The 19,716-nt window shown below is 53.1% G+C and overlaps 2 protein-coding genes across 5 annotated transcripts in view; both read left to right on the top strand.

Annotated features, from left to right (window-relative positions):
• The window catches only part of AKT2 (AKT serine/threonine kinase 2), a 56,051-nt gene extending 46,485 nt beyond the window's left edge, over positions 1-9,566 (top strand). For 3 of the 4 annotated variants that reach the window (XM_066242245.1, XM_066242246.1, XM_066242247.1), the window contains exons 7-14: positions 1,371-1,436; positions 2,432-2,500; positions 3,242-3,364; positions 4,436-4,564; positions 4,744-4,958; positions 5,454-5,541; positions 5,652-5,754; positions 6,849-9,566. In XM_066242245.1, coding sequence (XP_066098342.1) covers positions 1,371-1,436; positions 2,432-2,500; positions 3,242-3,364; positions 4,436-4,564; positions 4,744-4,958; positions 5,454-5,541; positions 5,652-5,754; positions 6,849-7,075 — 1,020 coding nt within the window. In that variant the 3' untranslated portion in view covers positions 7,076-9,566. Of the gene's footprint in view, positions 1-1,370; positions 1,437-2,431; positions 2,501-3,241; positions 3,365-4,435; positions 4,565-4,743; positions 4,959-5,453; positions 5,542-5,651; positions 5,755-6,841 lie in introns of all 4 variants that reach the window. The other variant, XM_066242248.1, reaches the window with a different exon arrangement.
• A 4,573-nt stretch (positions 9,567-14,139) lies between these two features.
• Positions 14,140-18,976, top strand: CCNP (cyclin P). The gene is made up of 7 exons (XM_066243076.1): positions 14,140-14,203; positions 14,279-14,476; positions 16,462-16,551; positions 16,628-16,783; positions 17,506-17,664; positions 17,756-17,907; positions 18,797-18,976. Exons 1-7 carry the CDS (start codon positions 14,198-14,200, stop codon positions 18,966-18,968), a joined length of 933 nt encoding a protein of 310 aa, XP_066099173.1. The 5' UTR covers positions 14,140-14,197; the 3' UTR covers positions 18,969-18,976.
• The last annotated feature ends 740 nt before the right edge of the window (positions 18,977-19,716 follow it).

Raw genomic sequence — 19,716 nt, 5'->3', positions numbered from 1 at the left:
CCCACCAAACGCATCCCCTGGGCTCAGTCCTATAAATCCCCAGGCTGACCCGCCTACATGCTGAGCCCCACCCTACCCTCTGGGCACCTAGGGAGGGAGGTGGAGAGTGATGGGAGCCCCACCCACCTGGCACTGTCCGGGACCTGAGAGGAGGGGTCTCATAGGCTGTGAGGGTGGGGCGTGGCTCAGGGTGTCTCAGTAGGAGGCTGGGCCAGGAATGGAAGTTTATTCCTTTTTATTTTTTCTTTATTTTAAGCTTTTTAAATGGAAAATTTCTAACATATGCAAAGTTTTGAAAAGAAAAATAAATGGACTCCATGTAGTTATCATTCAGCATCAACAATTGTCAACATTTGGCCAATCTAGTTTTGTTAGCTCTGCCCTCCCCCTTCTTTCTTCTGGAGTATTTTAAGGCATGTTTAAAACAGCGTATAATTTACACTTACCTACTTAGATATGTATTTTTAATAAGCAAAGATTTTAAAGACTATAATTGTGGTACTGTGATCATATCCAACAAAATGAACAGTGCCAATGTCATTGGTCCGAGGCAGGGTTTCTCAACCCCAACTCTGGACATTTGGGCCTGATTGTTCTCTGCTGTGGGGCATCCTGTGCAGTGGAGGATGTGGAGCAAGGTCCTCACCTCCCCCGAGTTGTGATAATCAAAGGTATCTTCCGGCAATATTACCAAATGAGCCCTGGGGATAGACCTGCCCTGGAGGAGAGCCAGTGTTTGGATCTGCAGGTGGTTCAGGTTGTCAGCAGCTCGTGCATGACTGCAGCGCGCTCAGATGGCAGAGTCGCATTAGAGAGAGTGGGAGGACCTGTGAAACTGCTGCTGGACCCACTCCTGTTCTTGGTGGGTTCAGGGAAGGGCCCGAGAATCTGCTTTTCTCCAAGTTCCCAGGTCACGTTGATGCTGCCCATGTGGGGACCACACACAGAACCGCAGCTCCACATACTAGAGTCCTGATTCTAGATCCAATTTTCTCTTCTGGTGAGAATATTTATAGGTGGTGCTTTCCACAGCCTATGGCATCATCTCAGGTCTCATAATGTCTGCTTGTTCCCTCTTAGGGATGTTAAAAATTGGCCTGTGGGTTCGGGAGGTGACAGCCTGATCCCTTCATCGTAAAGTCCGCATCAACTTCTCACGTCATGGTCTTGAGATCAAACCACTGAATGTTCTTACCTGGGTTCCTTACTTCATTAGGGCTGTAGATGGCAATGTGCCATTCTGCTGTTCTCTCTCTCTCTGCGCATCAAGTAGGGATGAAATTGCATTTCACCAAGACGTTGCCTCCACCCCCGGGGGGTCGGCAGGCTTGCTGTCACCCTCTAGCCTCTTACCTGGCCTTTGTCTGCAGGATGAAGTTGCCCACACGGTCACTGAGAGCCGGGTCCTCCAGAACACCAGGCATCCCTTCCTCACTGTAAGTGGCGCTCCCCTCAGGCCTGTGTGCCATGTGGGGCCTCCTGGCTGGCTCCTTTGGACGGAGCTCAGTGAATGAGCCCAACCCTGCCACTACAAAGCACAGACTTAGTGTCGCCCAAGTGGCTGGGACCAGGTGTTGCTGGGCTCCTCAGGTGGCCTGAACTGAAACCCCAGTGGTGGCAGCTTCTTCATAGACAGTGGCTTCATGTCAGCACCTCAGCCAACAATGAAATCATGTCACAGGACGGCCCGGGAGGGCAGTGCTGCTGTCTGTATGAGTTTATGGCGCTTAGCCCAGCTGGTCAAAGTGGGAACAGTATTCTTTTGTTTTGTTTTTATTTTAAAATGTAATTCTAGAAGCAGATGTATTATGCTTGCCTGTCAGTGGAGGCTGAGCAGACACCTCTTTGGGCTACAGCCATCAGCGAAATGGACCATGTTGAGGATGGCTTACATGTCATTTCTTTACCACAGTTGCTGTCCGGGTGTTCTATAAAACCACTGTACTTGTTCAAATGAAAATCTCCTAAGGTACTTCCATGGAGAAGACAGAACAGTGAAGTTGTGAGCAGAGGGATCAGTGTAGGGTTCCTCAGAGTACAGTTTGAGAACTACTCTTTGCTAGCAGATCCCTTATCCAAGCTGTCTTTGAGGTTGGCTTCATCTCCCAGCAAACAAACCTCTTGTGCCTGAGATGAGGGGGAGCAGGGAGGGTTGAACACATTTGACTGTAAAATAGGAGGAGGAAGAGAGATGTGAAGTGGCTCTGGTTGCTCAGAGTATAGTCCTGGCCGTGCCTCTTGGAATCTCACTGGCAGGCAGGACAGATTGCTCAGCACAGGAACCCTCTTTGACTCTCAGAGCCATGAGCCCACTCACATACCCCAAAAGGCAAAGCTGAGGTTTGAATCCGGCTGCCTGATTCCCACAGCTGGGCCAGGGTGGGGAGTGTCCAGCTGATCAGCAGTACCTCGCCACCTTCCTTCCTCACAGGCCCTGAAGTATGCCTTCCAGACCCATGACCGCCTGTGCTTCGTGATGGAGTATGCCAACGGTGGGGAGGTGAGCCAACCCCCCCCCCCACTCCCGCCTGGCTCTGGCCTTCCCGTTTCCCAGTGTGGGGGCAGTGAGGTGGAGGACAGAGGAAGACATACCAGGCGCCAGCTTGGTGCATAGTCTCGCCCCTTGAGGCAGGCATCCTCGTCTCCTTTTGTAGGTAGGGCAACAGGCTCAGAAAGGTTAAGTGGCTGCCCAGGTGCACACAGCTAGTGAACTGCTGGGCAGGGTACAAGCCGAGGGCCAGTGCGGTGTGGAGAGGGCTGGGAGAGTGGCCGGACGGCCGCGCTGCAGAGGTTGTTCTCGCGGGTGACCTGCAGAGAAAGCATGTGCAGGTCAAGGGCCACCAGTCCTCTGCTCTCCCGAGCCCTCCTGATGCGGAACAGTCAGCCACTTTCTGTCACTGCTCCATTTCCCCCACATTCTGTCTCACGTGGATGTAACTCACTGGCTCATGATTGTGGGCTTCATCTGAAACCCGTTTGGTCTCAAGCTGTTGTCACTTGCTCAAGATGTTGTGTTCCTCTGCTTCCTGCTGTCAGTCTCATTCACCGTCCCCTTCCTGCTGGCCCCTTTGATTCTCCCCTGAGCGCCTACTGTCAGTCCTTCACGTGAACTCTTCTCTCAGTTGGTCTTTGCTTTCACTTGCCAGTTTATGGAGTAGGTGTGACGCTGTCACTGGGTCGCCAGGCAGGGTCCTTGGGTTCTCTGGCCAGAGGTCTGACGCCTCCTTCCCTCCTCCGGCAGCTGTTCTTTCACCTGTCCCGGGAGCGCGTCTTCACAGAAGAGCGGGCCCGCTTCTATGGCGCAGAGATCGTCTCGGCCCTGGAGTACCTGCACTCGAGGGATGTGGTGTACCGCGACATCAAGGTGAGTGTGCGCTTGCCGCCTGGCCAGGGCCCAGGCTGGCCCCTTGCTACACTCACAGGACTTGCACCAGGGAGGCTGAGCTCCGCACCGCAGGGAGGGTCTGTCTTGTCTGTGTGCCTGTGACCAGCTCCCTTTGGGTCTTAAATCTTCCCACTCTGGCCCCGGGTGGTAGTCCCACAGCAAGCAGCCCTGCATGAGGGCCCACCTGAGCCTCTTGTGAGCAAAGAATTGGTATAGGCACCTTAGACGACAGTGTGCAGAATTCACCAACAGTGAACGTGTGCGCACTCGAGCGTATGCACCATAGAAACAGGGACCTGTGTGCACCTCAGAATGTGGACACGCACTCCTAGCAGCACTGTTCACCCTGCCCCCAGCCTGGGAGCAACCCAAGTATCTGCTGCTGGAGAGTGGATAACGTGTGTGTGGCGTGTTCATACACTGGGCTGGCACAACAGTTAAAGAGAATGCACTCCAGCCACACGCAGTAGTGTGGATACATCTCACACACCGACGTGGAGGGGAAAAGCCAGGACAGACAGGACAGCTCTGTTTACAGATGTATGTGTGGGGGGAGAAACTGCAAGAAAGAGCAAGGAAGTCAAATTACTTCTCTGTTGGGAGCAGGGCGATGGTTACTCACAGGGCAAGGGCACATGGTGGGAGGGCATCTGAGGGCCTGGAAATACTCTGTCTTTACCTGGGGGAGGGTATACAAAGGCCCATTGAATGGCTCAGTTATGTGAGGTGTAGGAAAAAATAGAATGATACTGACCCTTACATCCAAAGATGGAAACTGCAGTGCACAGTGGGGGGCAGGCTGGGGCAAGGCCGGGCTCCACCTCTCCGCCCTGCTTTTCTTCCAGCTTTCCTGAGGGGTGGCCAGGACTGGGGAGATGTTGACCCTCAGAGGGTGAGGGCTTAACCCTGTGCTCGGGTCTGCTCCATGGTTCAGCCTGGAGCCCCTGATGTGATATCTGCCGTCCCAGGCCATAGTCCCCTCTGGGGTTTCAGGGAGGTGACAGCAAGCCCCAGGAGGACATGACCTGATACACTGACTTCTTCCTGCAGCTGGAAAACCTCATGCTCGACAAAGATGGCCACATCAAGATCACTGACTTTGGTTTATGCAAAGAGGGCATCAGTGACGGGGCCACCATGAAAACCTTCTGCGGGACCCCTGAATATCTGGCACCTGAGGTGTCTGGGACTGTAATGCCCAGGGGGAGGGGCCCTGGGTCCTTGTGTTTCCTCCACCCAGCTGCTCTGAGGACCAGGCTCCAATTCCTTAGATCGCCCACCCCAGCCCTGGGCCGGGCCTTGTCGCCCCTGGGGGTGGGCCAGGCCTCTCACCACTCCTCCCTGTCCCTCCCCGTCAGGTGCTGGAGGACAATGACTATGGCCGGGCTGTGGACTGGTGGGGGCTGGGCGTGGTCATGTACGAGATGATGTGCGGCCGCCTGCCCTTCTACAATCAAGACCACGAGCGCCTCTTTGAGCTCATCCTCATGGAGGAGATCCGTTTCCCGCGCACGCTCAGCCCCGAGGCCAAGTCCCTGCTTGCTGGGCTGCTTAAGAAGGACCCCAAGCAGAGGTGAGGGCTGGCCGCTGCCCTGCCCAGCACCACCCGCTCCCACTCTCCCCCCGACCTAGAGAGGCAGCGTTGACAGGCACATGTGCTGGGTGTGTAGTGTGTGCTCCCCACACAGCCTCTGACGATCCCCGAGCTGGCATCTGGAGGCCAGGCCTGTCCGTAGGCCTCAGCCCGCACTACCGTGTTTTATGGGACACTGAGGAATAAAGGGGCAGCCCTGCCTGGCCTGGGGTGGCCCAGCCATGTGTGGCAGAGCCAGGATGGGAGGTGGTCATCTGCCCTCTCAGTTCTCGTTGTGGGCTGGTGGCCAGGTTGCAGTGCTTTGGCTCGGACCCTGGGCATGTGAGCTCCCTCTTCATCTCACTTTCCTCCTCTGTGAGGTGGTGGTTGTGTGGCTGGGACAGGATTATTAAAGGGTGTGCAGGGCCTGCACTGAGAGTGTCTCCCAGGACCTGGCTGCCCGGGAGGCGGGTGCTTACGGCCGTCTCTGCCCAGGCTCGGCGGGGGGCCCAGTGATGCCAAGGAGGTCATGGAGCACAGGTTCTTCCTCAGCATCAACTGGCAGGACGTGGTACAGAAGAAGGTGAGTGCCACCACTCACCTGCTCTCAGCAGGAGCCTGGCCCCTTGTGAGTGACCTTGGCCAAAGCTTCCTGTCCTCAGGGTCCTGAGCCTGGGCTCCTCTCCTCCACAGCTCCCGCCACCCTTCAAACCTCAGGTCACGTCTGAGGTTGACACAAGGTACTTTGACGACGAGTTCACTGCCCAGTCCATCACAATCACACCCCCAGACCGCTGTGAGTATCTGAGGCCCTGAACCCAGTGGGCCAGGCCAAGGGCGGAGGGGCCTGCTCCTGACAGAGTCCTCCAGGAGTACGCACCCGGGGCTTTTGCTCTTAGGCTCTGCAGACCCAGTGAGAGTCACTAAAAGCCACTGGGTACAGCACATGGCAGTGCTCTGGGCAGAGTCTAGGCAGGACACACTGGGGACTTGTCAGTACTAAGATGGCAAGTCCATAGTTGTATTCCCAAACCGCCCAGGTCTTTGGAGCTGGATTAGTTCATTGACTGTAGCTGTTTGAGTTCTTATCCACACAGTGCTGGGCTCTGCTGGAGATTTAGCAGTAGTGGAGACAGCCTAGGCCTTGGCCTCAGGGAGCTCCCAGTCCAGGTAGGGTGACAGCCCAGAGGGGTCAGTGCTAGGGCACAGGAGCACGGGGACTGAGCCCAGAGGAAATGCCTGGCTGGACCTGCAGGTCAGGGAGGGCTTCCTGGAGGGGGAGACATGGCAGTTGCTAGTCCTGGCAGAAGGAATTGCATGTGGGCGCCTAGAATTGGGAGCATTGCAGAGGTCAGAGCAGATGGGAGAGAGGAGGAGGAGAGGGCATGAGGGCCAGGGCAGGGGAGGCCTGGGGGCTGCTGGGTGGAGTGGGCAGTTGTGTGAGGAGCTGTGGAAGGGTTTCTGCAGAGGAGGAACAGGGTTGCATCACAGCTTAGAAGACCATTGGCTGCATGTGGAGGAAGGATTGTTGGGGACAGGAGTAGCCAGGGCAGCAGCTGGGCCAGAGAGTTCTGGGAGAACCTCGAGGTGGACTGAGGTGTGGGAGGGGAGGAAACAGAGCAGGGGAGCTGGTGGGACGCTCAGGTGGCTGAGTGAGCAGCTTTGGCTCCCTGAGGCCAGGTCTCTGGCCTGGGGTGGGGCTGTGACCAAGGGGCCTCTGTCAGGGAGGACGTCCTGTGGACACCTCATCAGCTGCGGTGTCTGCCTAGAGTCCTGGGGCTGGTTTCCCTCCGCCTCCTGCCACTCCCCCCCAGGAGCCTGGGCAGGGTGCGGGGCCCTCTGCAGGCCCGTTCTCCCCAATCCACCTCCACTGACCCCCACAGATGACAGCCTGGGCTCGCTCGATCTGGACCAGCGGACTCACTTCCCCCAGTTCTCCTACTCGGCCAGCATCCGCGAGTGAGCCGTGCTGCCCGCCCGCCGCCACCACCGTGGGACACACATGGCTGCCATCACCGCCGGGGGGCTTTGTCCTTTTTTTTTTGGCCATTTTTGTTTGCATCTCCATCCCTCACCCCTTCACCTCCACCTCTAGTTTTCTCTTCAGCCCTCTGTGAAACTGCCCTCGGCGGCCCTCGCGGCCCGGGCCTCCGGGGTCCCATCGTGCCCTCACTTTTGTGCCCAGATCAGGACTGGGGAGACTCCACCACCTGCCGCAAGACTGGGTGGTTGGGAAGATTTTGGTTTTTAATCAACACGAGCCCCAGTGGGGAATGAAGGTAGAGTTGGGGGCCTGCCTGAATTTCCAACTGGAGGCCCACAGCTGCCTGCCTCTGCTCTGTGCGGCCCTCGGAGGGTGGACAGCACCCTGGGGCTGCCTTCCATGCCTGTCCTTAGGCTCTGAATGGCCTGGTGAGGGGACAGTTCAGCCCCTCCCCCACAGGGGCAGAAAAGCAATAATGTCCAGGGCCAGACAGGGACTTTTTTGAGCGGAGGGAGCAGAGGTTAGGGCTCCGTCATGAGGCTGGGGTCGGTTGCTCAGTGGGAACCTGGAGGGGCCAGGGAGGTGGGCACTGTCTCCCTGCACCCCGTGCTGCTCTCCTGACCCTGTGCACAAGGCAGGAAGAACATTTGGGGCTAGCCTTCCTGCCCTCCAGCCCCGTGCCTTACCAGGGCTTCCTTCAGCCAGCCTTACCTCCCATTTGGTCCTGGGCCTGGCCCCAGACCCTCCCAGGATGGAAGCCTGGAGCCCCTTCTCTCTACCGGGGGTGGAAGGGTGCCAGCCTCGGCTGTTACACAGCTCACACCAAGACAGTATTGGGCCCTGGGGACTTGGGTTGAGGAGGGAGCAGGGTGGGTGTCTCGGTATGGTACGTACTAGGGTGGGGGCCTCTGAGAAGGCAGCTCCAGGCCAACCCCCTCCCCTCCTGCAGCCCCACATTCTACAGCCTTAAGGTGAACATGGGTCAGTGCTGTGGGCACTCGTGTGTGCGTGCGTGCCTTGGACTGTGTGTTTCTGTCGGTGTCCTTGTGTGTCTGAGACACAGACATGTGGCAGGAATGTGTGCGTGCGTGTCGGGTATGTGTGTGAGGGCAAGTGTGTCCTGGCCTCCAGTATGCATGGTGTTTGTGGCCTGGGCCCCCAGCCCTGGCCCTGGCGTTTCATCCCAGGGAAAGGGCTGCTGGCCTAGTGGGAAGTCACAGCTGAGGCCCACTTGCTGCCCTGTCTCCCCCCTTCCCACCAACATCTCTGGTGTTTGGAATGTAGTTTCTGAGGTTTTGATCTCCAGACCCCATCTCCTGTACTAGGTAGCTCACAGAGAGACATGGGGGGTTGGTTTGGGGGAGGGTGGGAGTCTCTTCCTTTTTGTGTGTGTATGTCCTTTATCTGACAATTCTCTTTTCCACTGGCCTTTCCCTGTTCCTCGTATTTGTACGGTACAAGCAATAAAGACACTCGTTTCAGAATGGGGCCCACCACCCTGGGCCTTCCCTTGCTTACAGTGTCCAGCCCCAGATACCAGCCGCCGCCTCCTATTGCTCTATTAGGTAGAATGCTTCAAGTCATTGAGGCAGAGAAGGCGTCCTGGGTGAAGATGTCGGGCTCACGCTGGAGTGGGAGGGGCCGCTGGGGGTGGAAGCTGCTGAGGAGTCCGGGAGATGCCTGGGTGGTGGTCTAGCGGACAGGAACCGTCCCAGGCCCTCAGAAGCTGCTTAGGCAGAAAGGTGGGGTGGAGGGCCAGGGGTGGGAGAGTTGGGTGGCCCTGAACAAGGAGGGTGAGTAAAGTGTCACGGCCCTGGCAGGAGTGAGGGAACCCATGGCGGGCGGTGTTTCCCATGGTGCTTAGCCCTAGAGCCAGCATTGCTGCTCATCCCTCCAACTTGTTTATGCTAAGCTGGGGCACCTGAGGCCCGATTTCCATACAGATTCTTTGGTTTACCACTGGGATTTGTGGTGGCTGTCAGCTGGAAGCATCTTGGATTGGGTTACAGCCCTCACAGCTCTGGGAATCCCCTGATTGCTGTCCTCTCTACCCTGACGTCCCCATGCCCGAATCACTCCTCCCAGACCTTGGGACCATGACTGCCCTGCTGCACACAGGTGAATTTAATATCTGATTTTGTCAGAAGAGGGCTTCCCATTCATGGAGTTTTTGAGATCTTATGTGAGGTTAGCAGAAAATTTGAATTCGGTTTCTAGAAATCTGTGTTCCTGCGGCCAAGACTCAAGGAATTTTGGGGGTTTTTTTTCTAATTTTATATGGATATTATTTTTTAAATTACAAAAGCATGTCCTGTGGGAATCAGGTAAACAGCATATGGGCTTATAAAGAAAAGCCTTTTACTCCCCTCTAGTCACAGCCCAGAGGTGACCCGCTAGAGTCTCTTCCCATCACACTGTCACTCAGCTCTCCTGTGTGGGTCTGTCCCTGGGGACCTCTTCTCACATTCCTCAGATGGGCTTCCGCAGATTAATCAACTGTTTTCCTCTGTTGAACATAATGTCCTTAGATGCAGTGGTGCTTCTTAATTTCTGTGGAACTTTCCCAAACAGAATTTTAGGTGGAAGAATTTTAATAATAAAACTTTACCAATTAGAAAAATTAAGTTTGGCATACCTGTTTTTTGTCATGTGCATGTGGAAAGTGTCACAATTTTAATGTGTTTATGTAAAGAATAAGCAAAACAATATGCAGAAGAAAGTAAAAATTACCAAGATCCCAGGCCCCAAGGCCCTGATTTGGTGCTCACTTGACCTCCTTGCAAATGGACATGGCAGCATGAAAAGGCTGGTCCCTCTTACACACAATTCTCTCTTCCCAGTTAATTATGCCAGGCCCCTGGGCAATGACCTGCCAGGGCTTCCCCACACTCCTACCACCATGTGTGCACCCAGAGGGCGTGTTGGATCATGTAAAAATGAGATCCTGGTTAAGCCACTTCTTTGCCTTTTGGAGAGCTCATGGCCATCACTGTCATGGTTCCCAGTTGCTTCACAAGGTTCCTCAGGGTGGACGGACCTCAACTGATTCAGCTGCCCCCTGTGGACAAGGATTTACTTCGTTTCCAGGCTTTTCTGTTTGCTTTTCCTGCTGTAGTAATCCTTAACAACCCATCTTTACTGTGCTTGTGCTTATATTTTTGTGGCCTACATTCCAGGGTTGCTGCATTTTAAACATGTCAGATAGCTTTCCAAAAAAGTGTGACTCAACATATTTTTAACTTGGATTTGAAATAATTGCAGACTGGTAGAAAACTTTGAAAAGAAAATAGTGCTGAAATCATTCTAGGACTGGAGCAGGAATTACACAAGATGAGCCTGAAACATCTGGTTTTGCCTGGAAGTAAGAACCTGCTTAAAAACAACTAAAAACACCTCACTAATGGCATGTAAAGGGACATAGGAGTCAGTGGGAAGAGCTTCTAGTGTTCAAAGCTGAATGCAATTTGAGTACCAAAATAACTAGCATATTTGTTATACCCAAGGTATAAAAGGAATGAGTCCAGCCTGACCAGGTAATGGAGCAGTGAGTAGAGCGTCGGCCTGAGATGCAGAGGATCCAGATTTGAAATCCCGAGGTCACCAGCTTGAGCACAGTGTCGCTGGCTTGAGTGTAGGATCATGGACATGACCACATGGTCGCTGACTTGAGCCCATAGGTCTCTGGCTTAAAGCCCAAGGTTGCTCGCCTTGAGCAAAGGGTCACTGGCTCAGCTACAGCCTCCGGATCAAGACACGTATGAGAAGGCAATGAACAACTAAGGTGCTGCAACTATGAGTTTATGCTTCTCATCTTTGTGTGTCCCTATATGTCCTTCTGTATCTGTCTCGCTAAAAAAAGTCTGTGCTGATATAAATGATAAATGGTGAGAACAGACATCTGTACAGAAGTCCAGATACTTCTCTAGGTACTCTCCTTCAAGGAGGGGTAGCATATATCCCCTACTCTAGGTGTGGGCTGCAGTGACTTCTTCCAAAGAGTACAGTATAGATAGGAGGCAAAGCCTGACAAAGACTACATCAGTCGGTGATGGAGGTCAACATCAACAGTGGTGAGTCATGTTGGCAGTATGTGCCTGATACGCAATTAGAACGGTACTTTATTTCTGTGACCATCCTCCCCAGAACAGATGCCCTCAGTCTAAGAAAACAGACATCAGGCAAATCTCAACCAACGGATGTTCTGCAAAATTCTGAGCACTAGTTCTCAAAGTTGTCGAGGTTCAAAACAAGAAAAATCTGACAAACTGTCACAGCCAAGGAAAGCCTGGGGACTATATCCTGAATGGGGTCCTGGAACAGAGAAAGGCCATTACATAAAAAGTCAGGAAATCTATGCCTGACCTGTAGTGGTGCAGTGGATAAAAGCGTGGACCTGGAACTCTGAGGTCGCCGGTTCGAAACCCTGGGCTTGCCTGGTCAAGGCACATAGGGGAGTTGATGCTTCCTGCTCCTCCCCAGCCCGCCTTCTCTCTCCTCTCTAAAATGAATAAATAAAATCTAAAAAAGAAAGAAACCAGGAGCCAAAATTTATTAAAACAAAGTCAGGAAATCTAAAGCATGGACTTTAATTACATATTTCTATTGGTTCATTAAATTGTGACAAATTACCACACTATAAGATGTTGATAGGAGAAATTGGGTGTGGGGTACATGGGAACTCGACTACTTCTGCAACTTCTCGTGAATCTACTCTAAACTTTTTTTAATTTAAGAAATAAATAATTCTCATTTCCCCTTCACACAAGTTCCCCACAATTTTTACATTTACTTTCTTCCCTATAATTTACTTTCTGTCCTATAATGAGAACATTCTTTTCCTTAACCACAGCTCAGTGATCAAGGTCAGGAAACTAACATTGAAGTGATGCCCTTCTTAGACCATAATCAGGTTTTATAATGGTCACACTAATATCCTTGTATACAAAATAGAAAACAATTTCCTGGCTAGTGGTTCAATCTAGGCTCACGGGTTGAATTCAGTTGTCAGGTTTGAAGCTTACAGGGCAGTTATTTTGCAGAATGTACCTTAATTAGTGATTGTTGCCTGATGTTTCCTTGTGGCTACATTCAAGCTACTTTTGGCAGGAATTTCCAGAAATGATGTGCCCTTCTCAGTGCAACTTATCAGGAGAATTCCAGACATCCCATTGGTGGTGACTGATCCCTTGGTTAAGATGGTGTCTGTCAGGTTTCTCCATTATAAAGTTACCACATGCTCTTGGATAATGTAGGTATCCAATATCCAGATTCTCGCTGAGTGCACAGGAAAAGGGGATAGCAAGTGCAAAGGCCCTGAGCCAGGCTGGTGCCTGATGAGTTTAGGGACAAAGGATGAGTTAGAGGACAAGGTGTCAGTGGAGTGAGGGGGGATCAGAAGGAAATGAGGTTAGAGGGAACAATGGGCCAACGAGGCCTTGTGATAAAGAGGCTTTACTGTAAGTATGGCAGGAAGCATTTGGTCACATCTCACTCCTCTCTGCTCACTTTGCCAGCCTCACTGACCTCTCAATGCCTGAAAATAGCAAGTTCTTCCCTACCTCAGGGCCTCTGCTCAGGCTGTTCCTTCCACTTGAGATATTCTCCCCAGTCTTTGCTTTCCTGGCTCCTTCTTTTCCAGGTTTCAGCTCCAGTGTCACCTCAGCGAGGTCCTTTCGGACTACTACCTCTAAATTACAAATCTAGCCCTTTCACTCATTCATTCAACGAATATTTTTCTAAGTACTATGTGCTCAGCCCTGTTCTAGGCACTGGGAATACAGCAATTAACACATACAAGCCATGCCCTCACAGGGTTCACATTCTAGTCAGGAGGAAGACAATAAGTGAGGCAGTTAAGTGCTAAGACGAGAGTAAGTACAGAGAATGGGGACAGGAAGTGCTCAGGATGACACTTTGCATGGAGTGGGTAACATCTGAGTAAACACTTTAAAGGAATTGAGGGATATCTGAGGTAAGAATATATCAGGCAGAGGAGACAGCCAGTGCAAAGACCCTGTGGTAGGATCGTGCCTGTTGTGAGTGAGCATGAGTGGGGAGGCCAGTGTATTGGGAGAGGAAGGAGTGAGGGAGGAAGATTGGGATAGGAGACCTCACAGGTGTGTATGCGGGGGTTGGGGGTGGGAAGATAATATAGGGCCTTGTGAACTTTCTCTTTGAGGGCAATGGGAGCTGCAATGGAGTTCTGAGCAGAGGTTAAGTGCAATCTGACTTATTTGGTGTGCTCAGGATCCCTTCTGGCAGTGTGAAGGGAACGAACTGTAGGGGGTAGGAGCGGGGAGAGCAGTGAGGAGGTTGCTGCACTAGTCCAGACAGATTTAATCACTGGTGACTTGCCCCTATCAACTGGCCCAGCTCTGGGTCTAAAGGCAGCGGCCACAGGGTATTTGCTTACTCCAGAATCCCCACTGCATGGAACACAGAGGCCTTCCTTATTTTTTATTTTTGTACTTTTTCCAAAGTTAGAAGCAGGGACACAGTCAGACAGACTCCCGCATGCGCCCGACAAAGATCCACCTGGCATGCCCACCAGGGGGCGATGCTCTGCCCATCTGGGGCGTTGCTCCACTGCAATCAGAGCCATTCTAGCACCTGAGGCTAAAGCTATGGAGCTGTCCCCAGCTCCTGGGCCAACCTTGCTGCAATGGAGGCTTGGCTGCAGGAAGAGAAGAGAGAAACAGAGAGAAAGGAGAGGGGAAAGGGTGGAGAAGCAGGTGGGTACTTCTCCTGTGTGCTCTGACTGGGAATCGAACTGGGGACTTCCACACGCCAGGCCGACGCTCTACCGCTGAGCCAACTGGCCAGGGCTGAGGCCTTCCTTAAATAGTTATGAAGTGACTTGTACCTCATATGTCTTGAGCTTTGATTTATTGAGCCCTGTGCTGGCCACTCAAACACAATCTTATAGACAAGACAACTCTATCAGCTAGATTTTGAAATCTCTACTTCATAGCTGAGGAACGTGAGTCTCCAATGGGCTGCTTCTGATCGTGTGGTATAAGTAGCTGGACGAGGGCTTGACTCCAGCTGCCTGACCCTGGAGGATTTAGGCAGAGTAGTCTGTGTGGTATCTGCCATTGCCAGCGCACCTGCGCACCTGCCCCTCCCCCGCCCCCCTGCCCCGGTGAGGCGTGCTCAGCGCGCATGCGCCCAGGTTCACTTAAGGCGCCAGCTGTGGGTCCTCGCTTCAGCGGGAAGAGGTGGGCTCTCGGTTCCGCCCCTGAAGCCAACCTGAAGGATGTTGGTGAGTAGAAGCCGGGATCCCACTCCCGTCTGGGGCCCCTCCAGACGCCGACCCCTGGCCCTGTCTCCCTTGTAGAGTCCGGCAGCTTTCCTCGACGCAGAGCCTGCGAGTTCCCCAGTCCTCGACGACGTCCCTACATGCACCAGCGTCCCCCCAGAGCGCCCGGAGAGGCCCCCGGGGCCGTGCGCGCCGCCGGGGCTGGAGGAGGCGATGAGTGCTTTGGGGCTGCAAGGAGAACGCGAGTACGCCAGGGACATCTTTGCAGAGGTCATGGTGAGGGGGCCGGGGAAGACAGTGGCGCCGCCCCAAACCTGAGCGCAGCAGACGCGGCGGGCTGATGGAGGCCAGAGTTGCCCGCTAGCCCAGCGCCTTGTTAACAGGGTTTTCCGAACTCCCTCTGGGGCAGTCTCAGTCTCGCCCCTTCCCGCTGACTTCCCAGCCCTGCCCCAAGTTCGTGGCTTGGTTTTTCTTGCAGTTATCCTCGTATACCCTTTCCTGTTCTCCCAGGCTCTTTGTAGTCTCTCCTTTGGAATTTCAGAGCCCCTTGTACTTGTCGCTCACATTTATTCGTTTAACAAATATTTAGCAATTTATTAACAAATACTTTCCCCCACCCATCCTTCCTGTGCCTTAAAAAAATTACAGTTTCAAAGTAAATTTAACAAATGTTTTTGAGCATGCTCTAGACCAGGGGTCCCCAAACTTTTTACACAGGGGGCCAGTTCACTGTCCCTCAGACCATTGGAGGGCCGGACTATAAAAAAAAAACTATGAAGGCCTGACCTGTGGTGGCGCAGTGGATAAAGCGTTGACCTGGAAATGCTGAGGTCACCGGTTCGAAACCCTGGGCTTGCCTGGTCAAGGCACATATGGGAGTTGACGCTTCCAGTTCCTCCCCCCTTCTCTCTCTCTCTCTCTCTCTCCCTCCCTCCCTCCCTCCCTCCCTCTCCTCTCCTCTCTAAAACGAATAAAAAAAAAACTAAGCTTAAAAAAAACAAAACTATGAACAAATCCCTATGCACACTGCACATATCTTATTTTAAAGTAAAAAAAAAAACCCAGGAACAAATACAATATTTAAAATAAAGAACAAGTAAATTTAAATGAACAAACTGACCAGTATTTCAATGGGAACTATGCTCCTCTCACTGACCACCAATGAAAGAGGTGCTCCTTCTGGAAGTGCTGCGGGGGCCAGATAAATGGCCTCAGGGGGCCGCATGTGGCCCGCGGGGCCGTAGTTTGGGGACCCCTGCTCTAGACACTGGGTACGCTGTGATGAACAACACAGATAGTCTGTTTTCATTGTGGAAGCCAACAAACAAGCAAATGTAGGTGATAACTTCACAAAGGCCATAAAGACCAAAACACAGATGGTGGTAATCCTCAGACATCTGTCTGAGGTGCTGTCAGAAGAAACACTCAAGGGATGAATTAATTTAACACATCTTGTGAACATCCCTGCTGGTCCAGGGTCTCCATTAGGAACTGAGGTACATCTGGGATTTGGACAGAAGTCCTTGCTGTTGTGGTACCAGCAGCCCTAGCGGGGCAGACAGACAAAACACTCCAGGAAATCTGAGCTATCTCCAGACTGAAAATAATATGAGGGAAATAAAGTGATGCGTTAGAGACAAGTATGGAAAAAGTCAGAGAAATTTAGCTGAGATTTGAATGACGGAGAAACTGTCAGCCATGCAGGGAACTGGGGATGGAAGAAACAGTACACATATGCATAGGCCCTGAGGTAGGAACTAGCTTGGCATAGCTTTAGGGCCAAAAGAAGGCCGGGGCAGCTGGAGTGTGAGAAGAGGGTGAAGCGGTGATGCTGGAGCAGGGTAAGGCCTGAGAGAGTCTGAATTAGATTTTCTCTTGAGGGTACTGGAAGCCACAGAAATGTTTTAAACTGAGGAGTTCCTTGGTTAGTTAGGTTTGGACTTTAGAAAGACCCTTCTGGGTGCTCTGAAGATGATGGATTGAGGATTGATGGCCAAGATTGGAGTCTGGGAACCCAGGGGGAGATGCTCAGGAGGTCCTGTGGCAATGGCAGCTGCAGACTGGTGAGGTGAACAGGGGCCCGTCCAGAAGAAAGTACCAGGTCTGGATGGTTACACTAAAGAGGAGCTCATTTGGAGGAGACATTAGAGGCCAGTTTGGGTGTGGCACTCGTGCTACCTCCAACTGATGCAAGGAGTGTAGTTCAGGAGAGAAGCTGAGGCACAGGTGTGGAGAATGACACTATCCCTACCTAACCCCAGGTGTGCCGCGCGCTGCCTCAGAGGGCCCTGCCCCGCGGGGTGACCCCAGAGATGCGCGAACTAGTGGTGGACTGGTTGGTCCAGGTGCACGTAAGTACCTATTAGGGGGAAGGGGGCGAGGCGGGGCCTGTGTCTCAGCCTGGTTGTCACGCGCGCCCCTCCCCAGGACTATCTGGGCCTGGCAGGGGACACGCTCTACCTGGCCGTACACCTGCTCGATTCCTACCTGCTCTCGGGCGGAGTGCGCCTACATCGCCTGCAGCTGCTGGCCACGGCCTGCCTGTTCGTGGCGTGCAAAATGGAAGAGTGCGTGCTCCCAGAGGTACTGGGGCTGGGAGTGCAGAGCCCTTTCTACTCTGCGGCAGTCACAGGTTAAACTACTAGTGTGTGCCAAGCGTACATTTCATGTTCTTTTGGAATCTCAGTAGATCTGATGAGGTCAGGGCTCATTGGAAGAAACTGAGGCCCAGAGAGAGGAAGACATTTGCCCAAAGTGAACACATGGGGCTTGGACTCAGTCTTAATATTTATAGTAGTTTTAGTCCTTATTGAGTACTAACATGTGTAAGTGCATTATCAGAAGTGCCTGGTGAAATAGGAGCAATATTTCCATTTTACAGATGAAGAAACTGAGGATTAGAGTGCTTCTGTGATGTGCATGTCACACAGTGCAAAAGTGTTAGGGTTTGTTTTTTGTTTGTTTTATTGAATTTTTTTAGAGAGGAGAAAGGGGTGGGGTGGGGAGTGGGAAGCATCAATCGTAGTAGTTGCTTCTGGTGTGCGCTTTGACCTGGCAAGCGCAGGGTTACCAACCGGCGACCTCAGCATTCCAGGTCGAGGCTCTATTCACTGCGCCACCACACGTCAGGCCGAAGTGGTAGGGTTTGAACTCGAACCCAGGCCTTCCTGACTCCAGGCAACAAATCAATGGCCTTTTTACAGACCAGAAAAACTGAGGTCCAGAGCGGGACGGAACCGGTCCCAGCGCAGGGAGTAACAGCCGGAGTCCAGCACTTCCCCCACCTCTTTCTCCCCAATCTGCAGCCTGCCGCCCTCTGTCTCCTGGGCGCTGGCTCCTTTTCCCGATCCGAACTTCTGCGCGCCGAACGGCGCATCCTCAGCTGCTTGGATTTCCGGCTGCACCACCCAGGTCCGCTCCTTTGCCTGGAGCTACTGGCTGCGTTGGCTGGGAGCAACTCCCAGGTGCGCAGGACAGGGGTGTGACCTGAGCGTCCAGGGCCACAACCTGGACGGTATAGGGGTGCGGTCTGATGGTCTCCCCACGCTTTGGCAGGTGATACTACTTGCCACTTACTTTCTGGAGCTGTCTCTGCTGGAGGCTGAGGCGGCTTGGTGGGAGCCCAGTCGCTGTGCAGCCGCTGCGCTGAGCCTGGCACACCGTGCGCTGGACGGGGCGGGCTCTGGGCTGGAGCCGGAGCTTTACAGGTACGGCTTCGAAGGGTCTCTGCCCTCCAGAGACGTGGTGGCTTCAGGATCTGCCTTCCTGGTCTCTGTCTTTCCTGTCTCAGAGTGAGAATTTTCGGGGGAGGGGACACGCTGACACCTAGATTTGATTTTTCTGGGTGTAAGAGAGAACAGGGTATTTGCCTAGCCTAGAGGGGGAATCACATTTGCTTTCCTCTGGGCGTGTCTGAAAGAGTGTGATGCTTGTTCAGATTGGGGGACTCTTTTGTCCAGGGTGTAATATCGATCTCCCCAGGCCCAGAAGTTGCTGCACTGCGTTCCAGGGTTGAGAATGAGAGATCTGCTATACTAGAGTTCTCTAGCTTTCTTTTAACTGCTAGACTCTGAAACCTGTGACAGTGAAGTGACTTGGGGGAGGCCATCTGAGAACACGGGTTTGAAACGAGATTTTGAGAAGGAGGCGCTGCCGGCGAGTCTAACCTGGCTTGTCTGGAAGATGAAAAAATAAACCACGGAACCTGGCTGTGCGGCCGCCGCGTGTCCTGAGCGCCCAAGCTCCCACCTCTGTTACCCACGCTACCAAGGGGCAGGATGAATTGTCTTTGTTCCCAGCCTGTACCCACAGGGTAGAGCTGGGTGCCAGTCCACCCTCAGTCCCATCCCTTTCCTCCTCAGGAGCCCTGGCTCCCCCTAACCGTGCCCTGCGGGGAAAATCAAGGGTTGGCCCATTTTGGCCCCCCTCCGGTCACTCTTTAGATGATGGGCTGCGTGCTCAACCTCGAGAGAGCCCTAGGGAGGTTTCCGGGGACCCGAGTCAACGTGCTTGGCCTCGAGTCCCCAGCTCTAAAGACAGATTATCTCCATCACTACTGGTTGCGTCCACCTCAGTTTCCCAATCTTCCTTCTGCAGCCCCGCGGAGCTGGGCTTGTTGGAGCCGCGCATGGCCCGCGCCGCGCTCCGAGGCCCGGAGCCCGGCCGCGCCGCCATCTTCCTCAAGTACGCGCGGCCCCAGCGTCAGGGCACCAGCCTCACCGCCGCCCACCTGCTTCGCTGCCCCAAGCCTGGACCCCCCGAGCCCTGAGACTCGGTCTGTGTCGTCTTCACTTCAATAAAAATTTCTTTTATTCCGAGCGCTCTCTGTTCTTATTGGTCGAGCTCCTGTCCTTCTCTCGCTTTTGATTGGTTGCTTTCCAGGCCTCTCACTCCTCTGACTGGATGTTCTCTCCAAGTCCCTGATGATGCAAATTACGGACTCCTCCGCGCGGGGGCACTTGCGAGCTTCCTTAAGCGCGGCTCAGCGGGACCAAACTGAGATCCCGAGGGCAAACACTTGGGAGAGATGGACTGAGAGGCAGAGAGGAAAATCCCAACGCAAGCTCGGAGTCCTCAGACTGAGAGTTGGGAGGAATTTAGGAGGCATGGGGACTGTGGGAAACTGAGAATGCCCCAGTCATGAAGGCTCTACCTCGAGGTTGCCAGATTTTCAGATTTTGTTCAAGTGAAGCTGAAAAACTGCAATTCCGTAGATATAGTATTTCTTCTTTCGTATATTGGCAACTAATCCAATATCTCTTAACGGTTGCACAAGCCCAACACATCACGTAAGCTGGCCTGCAAGGGTCATCAGTTTGTGACAGTATGGGTCTTTGATAGCAAGAGTTTGATAAATGGGATCTGATTTACTTCACTGTGGTATAAGAGACTGTTAACCTCTGCACAAAGTTTTAGAACATTGCCTGACACCTAGTGGGTGTGGTGAAAGTGCTAGCGTTACATCCTAGCAGGACTGTGAGTTAGGAACAGTGGTCACTGGTTTCTACTGAACCCCA

The sequence above is a fragment of the Saccopteryx bilineata genome, chromosome 9 (assembly GCF_036850765.1).
Source record: "Saccopteryx bilineata isolate mSacBil1 chromosome 9, mSacBil1_pri_phased_curated, whole genome shotgun sequence".
Classification (NCBI taxonomy): Eukaryota; Metazoa; Chordata; class Mammalia; order Chiroptera; family Emballonuridae; genus Saccopteryx; species Saccopteryx bilineata.
Note: the sequence above shows the minus strand (reverse complement) of the source record. Positions and strands in the feature narration are given on the sequence as shown.

Bases quoted from the DNA above. Each gene is read 5' to 3' on its own strand.
- CCNP (XM_066243076.1), top strand. The intron at 14,477-16,461 runs GTGAGGGGGCCG...ACCTAACCCCAG, and splicing joins ACATCTTTGCAGAGGTCATG to GTGTGCCGCGCGCTGCCTCA. The intron at 16,784-17,505 runs GTACTGGGGCTG...CCCAATCTGCAG, and splicing joins AAGAGTGCGTGCTCCCAGAG to CCTGCCGCCCTCTGTCTCCT.